Raw genomic sequence first — 18,783 nt, forward strand, 5'->3', positions numbered from 1 at the left:
TCCTAACATGATTCCGTCGGCTACCCACATACACCGCACTATGATCGGAGACGGTGATCCGATGCATGGATACACCCGCGATGATGACAAAAATAATAGTTCTATTAACCTATAGAACCTGTGCTCTGGGTATACTAGCTATACAGGTGCCGAATTAAAATGGAACTATTCCCAAATACTTTGAACACGCCGGATTGTTTCCAGCTCTAACATACATGAGATCAAACCGGCTCCTCCAGGGGTCTACTAAAATAGGTGCCTTTTGAGAAGAAAATATTGCTGCAACAGGATTTACATCCAAAGGCTCCAGGACTCGATAAGGGCCCCAAGTCTTACTGTCACCCGCAGCCTAGCCGACGACGTTCTACCACTACGCCATCTGCGGCCTACACCCGTCGCGCCACGCGCGATGCAGTCTTCCGTAATGCAGCCGCTGTGTAAGCCATGCGGGCCCCCGATAACACAGACACAAGCTAAGCTCTATACAAGCCAACCTTATAGTGGTCCAAGCTTAACATATTGTGTGACTCACTCGGCTGTTAGCGTCAGCCCCATCCGACCCCACGTGCAATCGTGCAGAATGTACACGCATCGCAACACCACTGAAAAGGATACAGCCCGCCGCCATTTTCCACCAACTCACCACCAAACCACTGTCTCAACCATGAATCCACCCACACCAACAAAAGCAGGCCATCGCGCCCTCATTCTCCCCGAGCTCCTGACGGAGATAATCGCCTGGATCCACGCCGACACGCTCAACACCTGGCCCGCGACGCGCGCACCCCGACTCCGAGAATCCACCCCCACCCCCACCCCATCCACCGATGACTGCGACGAGCAAGGCTCCGTCTCCGACATCCTCTGCGACGAGGACGCGGACGAGCCCAAAACCAGATACCACTACACGCGCACCGGCGCCCTGTACCGCTGCGCCCTCGTCAACCGCCCCTGGTCAGCCGTGACCCTCCCCATGCTCTGGCGCGACGACCTCGACTCATCGCACAGCAGCAACGACCTCCCCGACCGCCTGGCGCAGATCGCCGACCCCGCGCGCCGACAGATGTACGCTGCGATGGTGACGCGCGCCCGCCTCGTCACCGTCTCCGAGCCGGTCGCGCAGGGGTACGGCGCCGCACTGCGCGAGGTCGAGTTCCCGCGGCTGGAGTCTGTCACCTTGGTGTGTCCCGGGGCGGGAGGGGGTGAGTCGTCGTGCGTGCCGCCGGTGCGGGGCGGCCGGGTCAAGGTGCTGGAGATCGATCCGCGGTTCGAGTCGTGGCCGGATACGTACTGCGTGCGGCATGCGGAGTGGGAGGCGTTGTTTGGGGAGATCCCGGTGCGTTGCGTTACCCACGACTCGTGGGGAGGTTGATAGCCATGGCGGATGAGCTGACAAGGTGACCTTTGGGGCATGTAGACGATTTTCCCGAATGTCGAGACGGTGGTGTTCAAGGACCGTGCGAGGGTGTTTCCGGGGGCGCTGGAGCGGTTTGCGGAGAGGTTGTCTGCTTTAAAGCGGTTGGATCGTCGGCTTGTTATTGAGAATGAGGATATTTATAGTCCCGGGTAGAGGTGCATAGCGGGATGTGGGTTGTGCTGGGAGTGTGGGGAAGAGGGTGGGCGGAGGTAGGTTAGGGCTGGTTTTGAAGGTGTGTATACGAATGTACGGAGTACTGAACGGGTCAAAGCTCTGCCGTGATTCATGATACCCAGGCTTTTCCTTCTGCTTACCGTTTGCACTTTTTGATCCAGGGCCACAAAGCTGGACTGGCTTTACCGACTAATCTTACCTTCCTACTGAAAATCATTTTTGGATCCTGTTTCGAACTCTAATGTTGCCACATTCTCAATCAACATGTGTCAATCCCGACTGTATCTTGAAATGTTTCTCATTCCATCTTGTGCAATAAACAACTCGTATAGCTTAGTATGTCACCTACCAGAAACATTTCGAGCTCGAGTAAGCAGATGTAGTACAATTGTCCAGCTACGTGACTCTTCCGGCTACTCAGCATTGCAACCTGAGTATAACACCACAGTACCAAACACATCACAAACACCAACGGGAGAAAAAGGGCCCACTCTCCATCCATCAGCGACACCTTTCACCGTCGATACCACATCCGGGTAACCTTCGTCCGCCGCATCTTCTTCTGCAACTGAAACACCCCGTAGAGGGTGGCCTCGGCCGTCGGCGGGCACCCGGGGATGTACACGTCCACGGGGACGAGGCGGTCGACCCCGCGCACGACGCTGTAGCTGTAGTGGTAGTAGCCGCCGCCGTTGGCGCAGCTGCCCATGCTGATCACCCAGCGGGGCTCGGCCATCTGGTCGTAGCACTGCCGCAGCGCGGGCGCCATCTTGTTGGTCACCGTGCCCGCCACGATCATCACGTCCGCCTGCCGCGGCGACGCCCGGAAGATGATCCCCAGCCGGTCCTGGTCGTAGCGCGGCATCGACACGTGCATCATCTCGAGGGCGCAGCAGGCGAGCCCGAAGCTGAGCGGCCAGAGGGAGCCCTGTCGCGCCCAGTTGACGATCTGGTCGAAGGTGGTGCTTGCGGAGGTCAGCCCTGAGATCCTAAGGGAGGTAGGGTGGTTGCGTACAGAACGTGCTCGGCTAGGTTCATAGGTCGTTTTTCGGTTGAGAGAGAGGTGAATGGTGACTGGGTGCTGTTTTCTGTATGGTTTGAGTGGTGGAAAGACTTGACTGAGTAGAATGCGCGAGGGGGAAGCGGTAGGCGAGTTGGGTGCGCGCGCGACTGAAGGCATAGGGATGCCACTTCTGAATGCCAAACGAGGGAGGTCAGCTGCAATCCATAACGGTTTCGAGATCGGCCTACCATAATTGATCATCCGTGCAGAGCGTATGCGTAACAGATGCATGTTGTGGGGATAACGGAGGGACGTTCTCACTAAGGACTGTAGAATATCTGCTGCTGGGTTTATGGAACTGGCAAGTAGGAGGGGATGGTGTAGTATACAATCTGATGTGGGTTTTCCGACTAGCATGTGGGATTTCCCGACTAGAATTCCGCAAGTAGTAAGGTCTTCCCGCCGGACCCCACTTGGGCTTTTTCACTTGCCTCCAGCCGTCTTTGTCTTCCTCTTTCCGCTCTTTCTTTTTTTCCCCCTCATGCACTTCTGCTCCTGCTACTATGCCCTCGACGGTATCCCAGGTTCCAGTCAATCACAAGTCTCAAACTGTTTCGACATGCGACCCACAGACTACAGTGGCTTGTAGTGTATGTCACAAAGTATTCACCACTAAGAGCCACCTCCGACGACATGAAGCTAGCCGTAAGCCACTCCACCTTTGCATTAGTCCTCCGGCAAATCTGAACCCTAGCTAGATGCGCCGATGACCAAGCTCACTTGCAACCACTGTGGTGGTGCCTATCGGAGAAGGTATCAATAACCCTAGATCCACTGGGGTCGATTCGTCTAACTTTACTCTACACCCAGGGACGTTCTACGTCGCCATCTTAGAACATGCAAGCACAATGTTGGCGACCAGAACCCTTCCGATCCCGGCAAGGCGGGCAGAAAGCGAACGGCTTGCAATTCCTGTGCTACAGCTCGATCATTCTGCGATGGGGACTGCCCGTGCGAGGCCTGCCTGCAAAGGGGCCTGGAATGCTCATTCACTCGTCAGCATAGCCTTTCCCGAAAATCCATCTCTCCCAACGAGCGTCCAGGCCAGCAATCGCCGGCGAGCCTTGCTACATCAAGTCCAGCGGCTCCCATCTCTCAGTCTGTCAAACTGTCCATACCGTTCCTCTTGCACTACACTGATGTCGAGCACGAATCACGATACGAGAGTCTCCGACTACTGTCTCAGTGCAACCCCGCAGACTCGAGATCCGCATGTTGTGCGGTGAACCATCAATCCCACCACCCCCACATCGTCACAGAATCCTGGGAAAGCCTGTTCAACTCATTCATCAACACTGCTACTTTGGATCCCTCCTGCAGCCTACACCCTGCTCCCGGGGACCGGTTTGACCTGGGAGAGCTCGAACACACGTCGTCCGAGATTCTATCTCTGATGCAAAATGGTCAGTGCCTTCCACCAGATCACGTGGTGGATTTCGACAGAGCGAAGCAGCTCTTCACGCCGCTGAACATCGCGAAATTTCTTGAAGCGTTTTTCGACAACGCCTTCCACAATCACTTCATCAACCCCGCAACCTTTCGATTGGGCGAAGCGTCGATACTTCTTATCCTGACCATGGTGCTCCTCGGAGCGGTGTACACCTCCCCTTACAATGGCAGTGATCTAGAAACGTACTCCAGCGTAACCGAGCACCTGATATTCAGCGGCCCGTCTTTCCAGCACTTGATGAATCCAGGCATCAACGCCCTGAGCGACCCCAGGACTCTGGAAACCCTCCAGGCCACGATGCTCGTCGTGACGCTGCAGGCGTACAAGCAGAACCCGGACAGCATTCGGCGGATGCGCCTGCAGCGCTTACCGGCGCTCTTCACCGCCATCCGCATGCTGAACCTGAACCGGATCGCGAATGACTGCGTTCCCCGCATCTCTGGCCGGGACGCGTACGTGCTCCGAGAGGGGCTGGTTCGGTTCGTGGCTTCTGACCCTCTACCGAGTGCATCCCAGACTGACTAAGCCGCATCAGAGTCATGGCCGGCATCTACCTTCTGGACTGCTATTGCGTGATCTTCTTCCGCTACCCAGCCCAGCTCCGGCTCGGGGAGGTACTCTTCGCGATTCCTGCGAGGGATGACCTGTTCAACGCCCGCGATATCCCCGAGTTCGAGCATCTCGCCGCCGTCTCCAGCGAGCCGTCACGTGCGCCCCTCCGGGTGCGATCCGTCCTGCGCGACCTGATGCGGGCCGAAGGTCGCGCTCCGCAACGTGAAGCCTACATCCCTAGCACGGTCTTTGGATCGTTTCTCGTTCTGTCGGGTAAGTGGAATCGACCTGATTCCGTAAGCTTCGCCTCGCGTGATTGACTGACTCCAAAACGGCAGCACTCCAATGTGTCCTGTTCGATCTGCTGGCCCTGCATGCCCTCACGGACGAACCCGGGATCTTCGATGCGGTTGACCGGGGCCTGGACCGATGGAAGGCTCACTGGGATGACCTGTGCCGCGGCGCGTCGGATCCACCCAGCACGAAACGGGCCGGGTTCATCATCCATGCGGTTGAGTACTGGAGGGTGGCCAAGGCCCTCGTCAAGCATCCGTCCGTTGCCGCGTTGCCCGAAGACAATAACTACGACAATAACAACGACAACGACAGCCACCACCACGATAGCTTTCGTCGTCTGGTGGACCGACTGACGACGAGGCACTGATGGCGTGAGAGATTCGGGCTCGGCGAGGATGCACTGGGGCATAAGTGGGGATTTCATCACCCCCATCTTCTCCTAATCTCCAACTCTTCGTTGTGCTTGAGCAAAGATCTCCCACACAACTATTCATTTGTATGTGGGTGGTACAGGTGGCTGCCATACTGCGGAAGGCGTAAGTTACTGTACACTGAGAGGATGACGGATTGAAAAGCGAGGCAGCTGGTGGGGGAGGAGGAGGAGGTGGTGGTGGTGGTGATAAGTCAGTAGTAGTGGCGATGGAAGTACAAAATGAAAAAAGGAAATGCCTTCTCGTGCAAGGGATCTGCCATGAAAGGGGCCTCAATAAGGTTCGTTATTGAACGACTGACCTACGTAGGTTACAAAAGAAGGAGAAAAGTGTCGGTCGGAGAGCCCGTCCCAGTGAGTGTGACCCTGCACTTTCTCGGAGGAGGTGTAGGGTTGGGCTGAGGTCGGTCGGATGTGTGGCCGTTGAAGAATGTAGTTCGACCGCAGTCATATTTCGCAATCCCCGTCCCTCCAATACGCGAGGCTAACTGCAAAGCACAGCCGTGTGAGTTCGAAGGGCACGGCACAGCAGTTCACACCTAGTCGATGAGCGGAGTTCGTATGGGTCACGGAGAAGGGATGCTGACGTTATTGGGTTTGATGTGGTCTCTTCCAGAGGGTCCTGGTTCTCGCAGAAGGGATCGCACGGGGAAAGGGGCCGCTGATTCAGCTGATGGGGTCTGATGGCGACGTGCTGTGTAAGATCAAAGGGATGACCGAAAGTAAAGGCAGGAGTCCGATAGCCGTTGCAAGCCTGAAAGACCATCGAAGGCATTTGGTCGCCGCTATTGTGGAGGTCACAAAGCGGGAAGGGTGAGGGCCAAATGCAGTTCTCTGTTCAAGAGGCCGGCGGCCGCGGGGGTACAAACGGTAGAGACGGGAGGGGTACACCAAGGGACCGCTCATCCCCACGGTTGATGGCATTAGGGAGACAGACTCCCCTCCCGTCCTTCCCTTTGCCTGTAATCATGTTTCTATGCTTGGGGTGGTTTTCTGGGGCCGCTCCACTGTGTCAATGAGTACTTCGCTATGTCGGAGCGGAGAACGTTTGGAGGACCGGGACAGGTTCACGGGCTTTTTGTCCCGCTATCCGGCAAGGGAACCAACCAGCTCCACACATGACTTTCAGGTCTTGGGAGTGTAAAGCGCTGCAATGGTAGCTGCAATGGTAGTAAATCTCACTAGAGTGAATAATGATTTATCGTAAAGAAATAGAGCTCGGCGTGTCAGCTCTCCCCAACCCTCGCTTTGTCTCCCGACATAGGGCACAAAACGTCTAGGTGCATTCTACCGGCACTTCGAAAGAGAGACGGAGTAGTTAGAGCCAACACGAGGCTTCGCTAAATTAAGGAGCGGGAAGAGCGGACTCCCTCAGAGGTCAGGCCGTCGTCTTCCTCTGTATCAACACTCTCTTCGACTTCATCATCCTCTGGGCTCCCGAAAGGCCTATAATAAGCCTCATAAGCCTCAGGAACCTCGGGAGCCTCGTAAGGCCCCAGGCTAATCTTCCCTTCTCTCAGAAAGACATTCGAGAACAGATCCGTCGGCCCCCCCGGAAGTGCCAACAGAAAAAGTTCCTCCAGATGACGTTCTGCAATATGTCTCAGCAGCTTCTCCACCGAGGACCACTGGGAATCGGCGCAAGGAACATCACAGAAGGGGCATTCATTCAAGAATGAAGGCAGAAGCTTCGCAGGGTGGGCATCGGCGTCCTTGAGATGGCTTGAGCCAAGCGTCAATGGAGCTGAAAGTGTGTGGACACAGCGCCCACATGCAGAGATAGGGCCGCAGGTCGTCCATCAGGTGGCATCTCCACTTCGAATGACTGAGATCGCGGGATAGAAATCGGTGCTCACAGTAAGGACACCGAATGAAGATCCCGGGGATCGGAGGAAACTCAGTGGTGCGAGTGAAGTCGACCGTCGCGGGCGGAAGATGGCTTGATTGACGCGTAATGACTCTGCGACGCCGCCAGATGAGGTTGCTGATCTGCACCCGGAGCCTGGGGTCGGCCCGTGGGTATCGAGCCTCACAGGCTGCGTGAAGGAACCACATGAGCTGGACGCGGTTGTCTTCCGGGAGACGCAAATTGGCGGCCCTCTGGTATGACCCGGCAAGGCGTTCCTGCAGCATGTCGTTGAAGCGCTTTGAGCGGCCGCGAGCGCGTAACACGTCCCGGAACCGATTAAAATGGGCGTAGAGCCTGTTCCGAACCGAGTCAGTAAGCTCCTGAACCAAAGACTGCCTTATAAACTTCAAGTCCTCACGCAGTTGGTCCCATTCACGTCGCGACCACGGACTATGAAAGTAGCGCGCCAACACATTGTCAGCCAGCCAATCCCACTCCCCCACAAAGCCCCGTAAATCCGTTTGAAAGTGCCGCAAGCGTTCTAGTCGATGGCTTTTATTTGGATGAGCGCACTCCAGGCATAGTTCCTCGACTAATTCCTCTAAGCCCTCCACCTGCACACACATTAACGTCTGCACGTTGTTCAACCAGTCTTGTAATGACTTCATTGATATACATTTGCGTGGACACGAGGTGTGGTTTTGAGTGACACTGACCTTCCAATGGTCTGGACATGCAGTCCCTCTACGAGCTTCATACCTCATTTATATAGGGCGAGGCTTGCTTGCTCATTCTGCCGTTCCTTGGAAACGGACACCCAGTCCCAGGCTTTCTAAACGACGGAGGGAGAGCGGGAGCGAAAGTGCCTATCTTATCACAATCCAACACTGGGTATTTTCTCGGTATTACTGTGCTGTCTATAGGAGGCATAGATAGTAGGGAATCGGACGCCAATGACAACAGGCAGGGTGCCTCCACAACCCTGCTAAGCCCTGAAGCCATGCACACCAGCATGCGGTGCATTTACGAGGCAAGAGAGGCCAGAGTGAAGAGAGGAAATTCCGCGTCCTACCCACAACGAAGAATCTTCAGACAGAACTGCCAGGGCAAAATAATGGATAACAAGCGAAATTTCCGGTTCCAGCAAGCGGGATGGGAGGGTTGGTTGCCGCAGAGTCCTAGGAGCCCCGCAGTGAGCCCTCAGCCTGGCTGCCCACCTGGGACTGCCAGGTGGCCATCCAGGGCCGGGGCCGGGGTGCACCCTTACACATTCTCAGACTCCCAATTAAGCCTCCAGCTATCATCTGCGAACGGCCACCCGCCCAGCTGAATGCCCAGTCGCGAGGTAGAGCGAATCTCCTCCGCATTCCGCTTGAGCTCGCTCACATCCCAATTGGCCCACAAGTACTTGCCCTGCAGAAACTGCGCCTCGGAGCTGGCCAGCCAGACGTAGAAGCTCGCAGGTAGATCCACTGTAGGCGGAAGAGAATTACCAAGTCAGCCGGCCGTCCTTTCTTCTTGAGCCGGAGTTTCTCATCTTGTGGTCGACGAAGAGAAATAAAGGTGGAACAAAGAGAAAATTGAAAATGAACAAAAGAGGGAAAGAAAGAAAAAGCAGGAACATACCATTATCCTCAAATCCGAGTGTCTCGATGCCCCCCGCCTCGCGGCTCAACGCCGTGTCCACGACCCCGGGCTGCACATGATATACGCGCAACCCTGGATTCTCGAACCCGACCGCATCCCACAACCGGAACACCGCCATCTTGGCGACGCTGTACGGGGCTAACCCAGGCCAGAGGTTCACGTGGGCCGCGCCGGAGGAGGTCTCGATGACGACGGCACCGGGCGCTGCGCAGCGTAAGAACGCCTGCGCCACCCACCACGCGCCGTGCAGGTTCTGTTGGATGGCGTCTAGGGCCTGTTCGCCGGGGGCATCGGCCACGGCCACCATGGGGCCGACCATCCCCGCGTTGCTCACCAGGACATGGATCTGCCCTCCAGGACTGAGAAACTGACTGAAGGCGGCGTCGACCTCGCTCTGGCGGGTGACGTCCGTGGAGGCTGTGAAGACCTCGACAGCCGGAAAGTCACGCTGGATCGAGGCCTTGGTGTCCAGCAAAAGCTGCTCACGGCGGCCGAGGAGAGCGATGCGGGCGGCGCCAGCTTGAGCAAAGCTGCGGGCGGTCTCGGCCCCGATGCCGGTGCCTCCGCCGGTGATGAGAATGGTTTTCCCGTGCGCGGAAAGCTCGGGGCGCGAGGGAGAGATCTCCGGGTAGGCTTTGTCGTGCCACACGGCGGTTGGGGAGGGGAAGGGTGCCATTGTAGATGTCAAACCAAAAGAAAGACGAGGTGGAGCAGAAAGACCGATGACAAGTACTGCACGTTGATGCTGATACGTGATCATAGAACTACTAAATGCTGAAAACCCAGTCTTTATATATCTTTCATCTCGAGTGCGTTTGTTAGGCATGACTACAAAATTGACAGTACTAGTAAGTATTGACAAAATTGCCTCTCCGAGATAAGAAACGAAGTGTCTCGTCTAACTTCATCACGAGTATCGCGTCTTGATTCGGTAGCCTCAGGACTCCACGATCGGATAGAGGGCATCTGATTGGGTTGGAGGGTGAAGCATACCGAGGTGTTCCGCCTTGGCGCCTGAGGTTGACAAAATGTTCCGCCCGACAGTCCTTTCCTAATCAGGCAGGTCCCGCCTGGCTCCAGCTCAGCAGTTAGCCCTAACTCCGTTGCAGGATTACCGCTTACCAAGATCGCTGACAAATGCAACAAGTGTCAAGATACTTAGATAGGCTCCGCCCATCGGATTCAGTATCTCATGCGGTGCAAATTGAAATCAAAAAAAAAAATGCAGAGACCGAGCTTGGCTCCTACTCCATTACGATGCGGGCGCTGCAACAAGCCCTTCGACAAGGGTAAGTGTCCGTCCCGAAACTATGTACCGCACGTCTGCCTGACACTAGGACCCTGCAGAGTCTACGCTCAAGAGGCATGGGTATTACTGTCGGTCACGGAAGAACGAAAATTCACCGCGGTCGCGCTCTTGCATGGCCTGTGCGAAGAGAAAGGCGCGTTGCGATCAGCAGCATCCGAGATGCTCCCGTTGCGTGATGACGGCAATTGAGTGCGAGTATCCAGCTAGGACTCCTCGAGACGCACGACGCAGAAATAAACAGGCCGATGCATGGACCAGCCAGTCGATCACACCTGATGTGTCCAATCAGACTGTTAACGCAGACTGCGTATTTGAAACTAGCGATGATGTAGCGATGTATGCGGAAACTGGGCTCGCGGGATCGAGCCTGGACCTCGGGTTTCTCGACCAAATTCTGCTTGGAGCCGGTCACGCAACACCAGGCCCCAACAATATTTTCGAGCCTATAATATGCACCGAGACCGGTCAATACCCGTCCCCAGAGTCTCTGCCAGAGGCTGTTGGTTCGAGAGTTCCGATGGAACAGAAGCAGCTCACGCCAAGTTTGTCGGTTCCCATGGCCCCAGCTCAGAACATCCGCTCGCTGTTGCAGCGTCCGAGACTGAATGTGGGAGCCCAGAGGTCCGCGAATCTGATTTTACACACCCTGAGGTCTTACCCCCCGATGATGCTACGTGACAGCAACCTCCCCCCCTTCATTCATCCCCACCTGATCCGTTTAGATGCCAAGAACGAGGACATGGAGCCGTTGACCAACTGCATTAGTCTCATGCATATGACCAGCGGACCGGTGAGAGGCAATCGCAAGTTATTTTGGAAGAACGTTCATTGGGAATGTGAGCGACTGTATGCGGAGGTACGCTGTTTGCAGATCAATTCTTCCGTTATGAGACGGAAGAGTCACTGACTGAAGCATGAAGCACGCGAAGCTGAACAAATGGGAACTACTTGCCGCGATGCAGGCTCTATCCATTTATATCATCATGAGACTCGAAGAGGGCGAGACAGAGCACAATAACGTCGATTTTTTGTTGCTCTCGGCCGTGACGGTAGGCCTTACCAATGGTTCATTGTCCATGGTTGAGCTCTAATGCTCAGAGCAGGTAATTGCCAGACAGGTCGGCGAAATCAGCTTTGCCACCAGCACCGAAGGAGAGGGTAGGAGCGACCACGCTTGTGTGTCATGGAACGACTGGCTCTTTGACGAATCCAGGCGAAGGTTTGTGGATCCCTACCTGGAGTAGAAGGCAAATATTGATCTTCGCCAAGGCTATGCGTGATCTACCAGGTCGTGGGCATGCTGGTGTACTTCGATCCAGCCGCCATGTGCAAACGTCCCACAGATCTCGTTCTATCGCCCCTTCCGGCAAGAAGACAGCTGTGGGAAGCGGGCGACGAGCTTGCCTGGAAGGCTGAGGTTGGAAGGGGACCTGCGTTTAGGAAGGAGTATGGCATGGCGGCCAATGGCGAGCTTGTGCAGCTCAGTGTGAACGAGGTCTATTGCCAAGATACAGTGGCTCTGCAGAGGCCAGCTAGTGCCAGGGAAGCTGCGACATGGGAGGATTGGTGTTCCGGTATGGATGGGCTGGGCGGGCTGGTCATGCTTGCTGCTTCACTGGTGGGATAGTGTCTATGATCGCGATGTTGGGTAACTGCCATGTCACCATGTCACTACCTAATAGTATGTTGCGCAGCCGGAATTCAAACCCGCAGGACGACTGCGCGAATGAGTCAGCGGCACCTCACTGTCCCTTCTCGCTTTTCTTTAGCTTTTTTCTCTCAACATCAATGCTTCGCACTCACTCGTCACAACCTTTGCTGTTCAGCCCTTCAGCACTTCAGCAGATCATCTCTTTTCAACTACGCGAGGCAACTTCATCTCGAGAGACCAAGTGCCAAGTGCCACTTGTTCCCTCCTATTTCTCAGTATCTACAAGCTATCTCTGTTTAAGTCAACGGCGCAGAGGCGCCCATACAACTGCTGTCGTTTCTTTCGAGTCCTTACTCCGCTACAAAGCATGCCGCCATCTCCCTTCGGACAGCTGGGCGTGTTGCCCCTGGAGCTTCGACTGGAGACTTACGAAAGACTATTTTGGAAGCCGACACCATCCGTGAGCATTTTGTGCTGCTCTCGCGCGATCTGCGAAGAGATCACTGGCCGCCTCTATGACACCCTTGACATCGAACTGACACCATCATGGCATAGCTCTCGGCTTGAGATTCGCTGCAAGGCACTGCGATTGCACTGGGAAATACCCTACTCCACCCCTGCCATCCGCGATCGCTTCTCTCGACTCCCGTACCACAAGACCAATCTCCAAATTCACATCTACGCACCGGATCCGCACGACCCCGGGCAGATCATCCTTCTATGGAACAATATCCGGAATTTCACAAGCTTTCTCGAAGCCGCGACAATAAAGTCGATCACCATTGACCTCAAGGAGCATAAGGGAAGCGATTGGCAGGACGCCGGTCGCGCAGTGGAGAGCATCCCATATCCTGGGACCCGCCAACCCGACCACAACGTCGTCTTTCTCCCGTTTTGTCGGCTGTGCAATGTCAAAAGCCTCCGACTAGTCCCCTCATCCCGTCGCATGGATCGTGCGATTGACTGGGGCTTCATAAACTACGGTCGCGATTTCATCCTCAACAACGGATACGAGACCTACAACGATGGCCCCCTCAGCCGGGACCCGCACTACCGCGACGTGGTCCGCCTCTTTGACGATCTCGACGGTACGATCCGCGATATGCAGTTCTTCCTGAACACTCAGTTGGACCTTCTCCCCGGGTACACCGCGGCCCAGCTTCGCCTATGCCGGGCCCACTGTTGGCGCCCCGTACTCTTCCCACAAGATCCGGTCTACCGGGACTTTTTCGCAACTCTGCGCAATTGCCCCCGGGCCATCAAACTCCACGACCCCGGCCTGGAGAAATTCTGCATCCGCGACTGGCATCACTGGAACATCTGTCACGAAGCGGACTGGCAATCGCCGAAGTGGCCGTGGGACGAATGGCGTCGGCGATATCCGCGAGGGATGCCCCCTCTGAGCCCGGAGACTGTCCTCGGGTACTGGCAGGCTATCCCTAGCAGCCCAGGTCATGGGTGGAAAAACAGAGGTGACATTGAAAGAAACGGGGAATACCATTTCTGGATGTGGAGCTACCTGCATCGGAACTGGGGGCAACAAAGTATCATGCGTTTCCGGTTCTTTGAGCGCGAGTGGTGCACCGATTGCCGCCACATGGGCTTCCAGTCAGGCTGTGAGAAGGGCTGCGAGCGTTTGAGTCGATTTGACTTCAGGGAGGCTTGGGAAGACTCAGATGACGAAGGGGACTACTCAGACCCCGAGCTTGTGCTTTAGCATAAGATGGACTATGTACTCAATGCTACGTTTTTGTCATACAAGGTGGGGCTTTTATAGAAGCGATCTTGCTCTTCACCAGTTACATTACTCACACTACCATAATCACATCTACATAATACGGTTTTATCTTTGGCTTGGTGGCACCTTTAAGGCTGTTTCACTTTTGTGAAACCCTTCGGCCACACATAATGCTGGATGACATGCGGGGTTATGGCAAGGGGTTCAGTGCAGGGTCACAGGGGTCAGGCTTTGCGATAAGGAAGGCACTACCGTCGCATGACCATGAGCGATCAAGCCTTGCATGGCTTAGTAGGCAGTATTCAAGTACCATCAATTCATCTGGATAATCTACTCGAAGAAACGACAGGGCTAGAAGAACGTAACTGAGGAAAAGAAGTAAAGCCCCGCTCTCACTACAAGATACGAGAAAAGGCTGTACATATATACAAAGGGAGCTTGACTTGGCTTCCTCCTCCGTTGCCGGAGGAGTACTGAACCCCAGCACCACGGTAAGGTGCAAGCTCATCGCTGGGGACCCTAGAGGGCAGAATCAAAATCAGCATCTGTTCACAAGGCTGAATGAAACAAGGCAATACCTAACTCGTTGCAGTGGCCGCTGGTAGAGTGAGTCACATGGGGACAGGATATGACTTACCGCCCCGAAGGTGCGTGCATCATTACACCGGAACCGGAAACCTTTGTCCAACCATGATCATCCTCTCTATCAGTGGCCTAGTCCCCTACTCCCTCCCCTTCCTCCTCTTCGCTGGCCTGGGGTCGTCATGGTTAGCAATCTCACGGGTGACCACTCTCCGTGCCCCCTCAAGAGCCTTGCGGCCCCTTTCCGGATCCTTGTCATACAGAGTGCGGAGATCCTCGTAGAAAGCTTGAAATTGACGAGTATCCACATCGTTTCCAAAGGCCACGGTGGGGAGTCTCTCGGCGGCGGTGCTTCCTAGGCCACCTCCTTCGGAGTCCGGCGATCCAGAGGCACGCCTTTTCCTGGGGAGGATGTAGGGAGTTGGATCTGACACACTGTGCCTCGCCCGCGTTTGGCTGGAAACAGGACGAGAGGTGACCGGGATCCGCTCCTTGAATGTCTGGAAGACCGCGTCGACTCGATCTCCGCATTCTCTGTTGTCGAAGGCTCGCACGCGGCTTGCCTTATCCGGTCGGAGTCTGAAGTCGGGCTCGGGCAAAGGACGTGCAAACCGAGTACCAGGTTTGAGATTGATCCAACTTTGCGAGGAGCCGTAGAAGGTGAGAATCCGTTGCCAGGTGGTATGGTAGAGGAGCTGATCGTCTGGCAGGGCCTCGGGAAGATGTTCCTTGTCATGATCGATAACCTGCCACAGCTTGGCGAGGTCCTTCGAAACATCCGGCTTCCCTACCGCTGCATGACAGACTTCGTTCCGTCTACTGTATACCAGAATTGCCAGCTTGGCCATTCCTAGGTCGACATCGAACGACTGTCGTTGGAGGTGTCGGACACACTCCTCTAGTTGTTCGATGTGGGGTTGTCTTCCGGAGGGATCCGAGGATTCCTGAATGAGCTTATCGCGGAATTGGGCGACCCTGTAGGGAAGGCGGCGCATGTCCCGGCGTTTGGATACCTCCACTAGGCAGTTCCACAACCGGCCCGCGTAGTCTCCGTGGGTGAGGAGGAGCGTTTGTCTCTTCAACTCCTGAATGCGATCCAAGCTCGCCGCGTTGCCTCCTGTTCCCAGAAGCCAACCCAGATCCCCTGTACCCCACCAAGAGATGAAGTTGGACGAAGAGTGGTCACCCGGAGCATCGGGGGATGGGGGTTTACCTTTATTCATCCTGAGCACGGGTCAGCAAGGCGTCCCACGAGGGCTACTAGGAAGACTTACTCCTCATCTGACATCTTTGCTCCAACAGGCGTGCAGGTGGATGAAAAGAGGTATTAGTGGGTCGATAAAAACTGTCTACTAACAGACAATGCTCGAAACATGGGGAGAGAAAGGAAGAGAGAGAACGCAAAGCTGAGCAGAGCGCCGGCGAAGTAAACCATCTCCATCGTGTATTCCAACATGGAAAGCGCAGGAGGGGAAGTAATGCTTCAGAGCAGGAAGGAAAGGACTACACCAGTTTCTGCCTTGGTTGGTGTTCAAAACTTCAAGCAGTTCCTTCTTCACCTATGCTTACTTGCCCGAGGGGCGTCCCTTCCTTGTCTGTTTTCCGTATCCTATCACGGCAAGCAGGGTGTAGGAGGCATGCGCGCTGGGAAAGAGAGGTCTAGCAAGGGTCAATTGCTTCCCCACCGAACAAAGTTCAGAAGGCTTAGCCGTAAACACGATCTGCCGGTGCATCATGCTGGCCGTTCTAGCTTCTTGGCTGGCTCGGGCTTGGATATAGAACTATGCCAGTTACTATCAGAGCTTTAGATAAGCTGTTAGCTGAGTGTCTATGTAGCAATGTTCGTATTTTTGAAAATCGAAGAACCGCATGCTAGATCGCATCTAGACGTAGGTCCGTTGTTCCTGTGACTTGCCCGGATCACGCTCGACCACGCAGCTATAGCCCTAACCGCCAGCCTAGAGCCAGATTGCAGATATGGTTCAATGCCTTGGTCTCCAGATTTACCAAGTCTTCGATTGTCAAGTCAACCACAGCCCAGCCATTAGGCTTCACAATGAGTATGGAAGCATGGAAGCATTGACAGAATCGTCAAGTTGCCAGTATACTTACAAGACTCACACTATAGATATTGCATGATGATCACCATCGGCCTCGATATGTAAATTGTGGAGTCTCAAAGTTGATAGTCTGGAAATCCAAAGCTACAGCCCTAGACGCATACTGGAAAGAATTGGCATTGTCGGGTCCCGGGCCTCGGAGTTCGGCTACCTATGGAAAATCTAACTAATGCATACACCTAGAGGCTACTCGGGACCCTCAATTGCCCTGTACAATAGACTAAGCACAAATCCGTAAATGAGACAGGTGTTGTGGTCTTTGTTGTGCACCTGATCACGTGCAGCTTGCATACATAGTCAGGTGACCCGGGACTTCCCTGCGATCGCAGCCCCTGAAACGAATCGCTATCTTCAACACGCCCCTGCCTGCCACTCCACATGTAAACATCGGACCCTGATGCAACGTGATGACTACTCGATCCGCAGTCCTCCACTCCTTCGGGGATCGATAACGTTAGAGGAAGCCTTGGACCAGGAAGAGGATATGCTGCTCGAGCTATCCTTCCCCAAGTCCCGAATAGAGTTCTTCGTATCTCTATACAGCCGCCGCCAATATATCGCAATGCTCGTCGCGGACCATCTACAATCAAGTCGATGGGAGCAGTGCTTCGTGGAAGAGGTCAAGGAGTGGATCCACGGCAGTTTCAACGTCTGCATCCCGGTTCGGATCGAAAGTCGGACCATGCAGTCGCCCAAACGCGTGATGATCCGATTCCCTCTACCGTACAAAGTAGGCGAGGCTTTAAATCCAGGCAATGTGGATGAGAAGCTCCGCTGTGAGGCCGCTACCTTTATCTGGATAGGTCAGCAGCAGCTTGACATCCCGATTCCTCGGCTGTGGGGGTTTGGGTTCCCTGGTGGTCAGACTGTAGGCAAGCCATGCATTTCAGCTTAATGGAGAGGCTAATAAGGTATCCTACGCAGTTCAGTATACCCAAACACATGTCTCTCATGGCGAGAATTTTCTGGTACGCCAAGCGATGCGTGTCGTGGCTGTTGGGCCGTCCTTTGCCCTGCCCATATATCAGCCACCGTCGACAACACATACTAGACCACGGCTACCTCGTCATGGACTACATCGACGAGCCAGGAGTTCGAATGCTATCGGAAACCTGGAGCGAACTTCCACACGCTGGCGACAAAACAACCAATCTCTACCGGGACTTATCCCGCATAATGTTGTCTTTGAGCCAACTCCCACTACCCCGTATCGGCTCTTGGACGATCGACACAAACGGTGTCCCGCAACTGACCAACCGTCCGCTCACCCTTCGCCTGCATCAGTTGGAGAACGCTGGGATTTCAACCAATATCGGCCGCAACTTGACTTATAGTTCCGCTGATTCCTACTACCATGATATTCTATCCTGCCACGACAGCCGTCTACGACATCAGCCGAACTCGATGCATGATGAGGACGACGGACGCGCCCAAATGGCGAATTTGACCATGATGCGGGCGCTTCTTCCGCACTTCACCGACCGACAACTATCCCACGGGCCTTTCTTCTACCGGCTCACCGACCTCCATCAAAGCAACATCTTTGTCGACAAGGACTGGCACATCAGATACCTGATCGACCTGGAGTGGACGTGCTCTCTGCCAGTGGAGACTTTACGTCCCCCGTACTGGCTGACCGGCCGGCACGTTGACGACATTCTCGGGGAACATCTCGACACATTCAGCGAGGCCCACGGCAAATTCGTGGACATATTTCAGGAGGAAGAAAAGCGTTATCCGCCTCTCTTCAATGTCTCCGCCTACCGGACAAACGCCATGAGACGAGGGTGGGGAGTTGGAAATTTCTGGTACTTCCATGCCTTGGATAGTGCTAAAGGTCTATTCAATATTTTCAGAGACCATATTCAGCCCAGATTTTCAGCATCTCAGAGCGCTGATCCCACTGGCTTCTCGAGCATAGTATCTGAGTACTGGTCAGTGGATACAAAGGCTCTCATTGGAGAGAAGTTGAAAGCCAAGGAGAGATATGAGAATGAGCTGCGCCTGCGCTTTCAAGATGTAACTGACGACAAATGACATTAAGACATAGTATCAAGCATTCCTCAGAGCCAGGACCGAAACCATAACTATAATAGTCCCTGCGAAACTGTCTCATCCCTTCCTGCGTCGTCTCTGGGCATCAAGGCCCGAGGAAGATAGTTGTTGCTCGTTGTCTGGTCCGTGAGACCCCTCGTAACTGCCGCCGTGTCCTCTCGTGCCTGCCTCTCGGCAGCAGCTCTGGCCACTGCCTTTCTGGCCGCTGTTTCGGCGTCTCCCCCTTCAACCTCCTGTTTTTGTCGTGCCTCGTTATATTCAGCCGGCATTCTCGAGTCTGGCATTCAGCGTACGGTGGAGTTTCCGTCCTCGTTTCGCTTCTCCAAGATCACAACCGCGAGAGTGTTTTTGAACTGGGTGACAAGATATCCATTGGTTGGCACATGCTACTTATTTGTCTGTGCGCCCGGGGAAGGGGTTCAATGCGTACCAGACAAGGTGCGATTCAC

The 18,783-nt window shown here is 54.8% G+C and overlaps 9 protein-coding genes across 9 annotated transcripts; 5 read left to right on the plus strand and 4 right to left on the minus strand.

Annotated features, from left to right (window-relative positions):
• Positions 1-611: 611 nt before the first annotated feature.
• BO95DRAFT_512831 (uncharacterized protein) lies at positions 612-1,570 on the plus strand (the record flags this gene model as incomplete). The annotated part of the gene is made up of 2 exons (XM_025591551.1): positions 612-1,336; positions 1,418-1,570. Exons 1-2 carry the CDS (start codon positions 665-667, stop codon positions 1,568-1,570), a joined length of 825 nt encoding a protein of 274 aa, XP_025444467.1. The 5' UTR covers positions 612-664.
• Positions 1,571-2,105: 535 nt separating this feature from the next.
• Positions 2,106-2,629, minus strand: BO95DRAFT_461694 (NuoB/complex I 20 kDa subunit family protein; the record flags this gene model as incomplete). The annotated part of the gene is made up of 2 exons (XM_025588841.1): positions 2,106-2,556; positions 2,607-2,629. The coding sequence occupies 2 exons, from the start codon at positions 2,627-2,629 to the stop codon at positions 2,106-2,108; spliced, it is 474 nt and encodes a 157-aa protein (XP_025444468.1).
• Positions 2,630-3,174: 545 nt separating this feature from the next.
• BO95DRAFT_512832 (Zn(II)2Cys6 transcription factor) lies at positions 3,175-5,521 on the plus strand. The gene is made up of 5 exons (XM_025591552.1): positions 3,175-3,299; positions 3,353-3,407; positions 3,465-4,583; positions 4,640-4,929; positions 4,995-5,521. The coding sequence occupies exons 2-5, from the start codon at positions 3,361-3,363 to the stop codon at positions 5,318-5,320; spliced, it is 1,782 nt and encodes a 593-aa protein (XP_025444469.1). The 5' UTR covers positions 3,175-3,299; positions 3,353-3,360; the 3' UTR covers positions 5,321-5,521.
• Positions 5,522-6,723: 1,202 nt separating this feature from the next.
• Positions 6,724-7,900, minus strand: BO95DRAFT_461696 (uncharacterized protein; the record flags this gene model as incomplete). The annotated part of the gene is made up of 2 exons (XM_025588842.1): positions 6,724-7,105; positions 7,155-7,900. 2 exons carry the CDS (start codon positions 7,898-7,900, stop codon positions 6,724-6,726), a joined length of 1,128 nt encoding a protein of 375 aa, XP_025444470.1.
• Positions 7,901-8,495: 595 nt separating this feature from the next.
• Positions 8,496-9,555, minus strand: BO95DRAFT_358104 (SDR family NAD(P)-dependent oxidoreductase; the record flags this gene model as incomplete). Its single annotated transcript, XM_025582392.1, has 2 exons — positions 8,496-8,704; positions 8,859-9,555. The coding sequence occupies 2 exons, from the start codon at positions 9,553-9,555 to the stop codon at positions 8,496-8,498; spliced, it is 906 nt and encodes a 301-aa protein (XP_025444471.1).
• A 967-nt stretch (positions 9,556-10,522) lies between these two features.
• BO95DRAFT_461699 (uncharacterized protein) lies at positions 10,523-11,815 on the plus strand (the record flags this gene model as incomplete). The annotated part of the gene is made up of 4 exons (XM_025588843.1): positions 10,523-11,044; positions 11,109-11,237; positions 11,292-11,407; positions 11,458-11,815. The coding sequence occupies 4 exons, from the start codon at positions 10,523-10,525 to the stop codon at positions 11,813-11,815; spliced, it is 1,125 nt and encodes a 374-aa protein (XP_025444472.1).
• Positions 11,816-12,206: 391 nt separating this feature from the next.
• On the plus strand, positions 12,207-13,556 carry BO95DRAFT_491698 (uncharacterized protein; the record flags this gene model as incomplete). The annotated part of the gene is made up of 1 exon (XM_025590658.1): positions 12,207-13,556. The coding sequence occupies one exon, from the start codon at positions 12,207-12,209 to the stop codon at positions 13,554-13,556; it is 1,350 nt and encodes a 449-aa protein (XP_025444473.1).
• A 743-nt stretch (positions 13,557-14,299) lies between these two features.
• On the minus strand, positions 14,300-15,447 carry BO95DRAFT_429989 (uncharacterized protein; the record flags this gene model as incomplete). The annotated part of the gene is made up of 2 exons (XM_025584922.1): positions 14,300-15,383; positions 15,434-15,447. The coding sequence occupies 2 exons, from the start codon at positions 15,445-15,447 to the stop codon at positions 14,300-14,302; spliced, it is 1,098 nt and encodes a 365-aa protein (XP_025444474.1).
• A 1,206-nt stretch (positions 15,448-16,653) lies between these two features.
• On the plus strand, positions 16,654-18,409 carry BO95DRAFT_512836 (uncharacterized protein). The gene is made up of 2 exons (XM_025591553.1): positions 16,654-17,147; positions 17,204-18,409. The coding sequence occupies exons 1-2, from the start codon at positions 16,677-16,679 to the stop codon at positions 18,314-18,316; spliced, it is 1,584 nt and encodes a 527-aa protein (XP_025444475.1). The 5' UTR covers positions 16,654-16,676; the 3' UTR covers positions 18,317-18,409.
• Positions 18,410-18,783: the final 374 nt, after the last annotated feature.

Source organism: Aspergillus brunneoviolaceus, assembly GCF_003184695.1.
Source record: "Aspergillus brunneoviolaceus CBS 621.78 unplaced genomic scaffold BO95scaffold_18, whole genome shotgun sequence".
Classification (NCBI taxonomy): domain Eukaryota; kingdom Fungi; phylum Ascomycota; class Eurotiomycetes; order Eurotiales; family Aspergillaceae; genus Aspergillus; species Aspergillus brunneoviolaceus.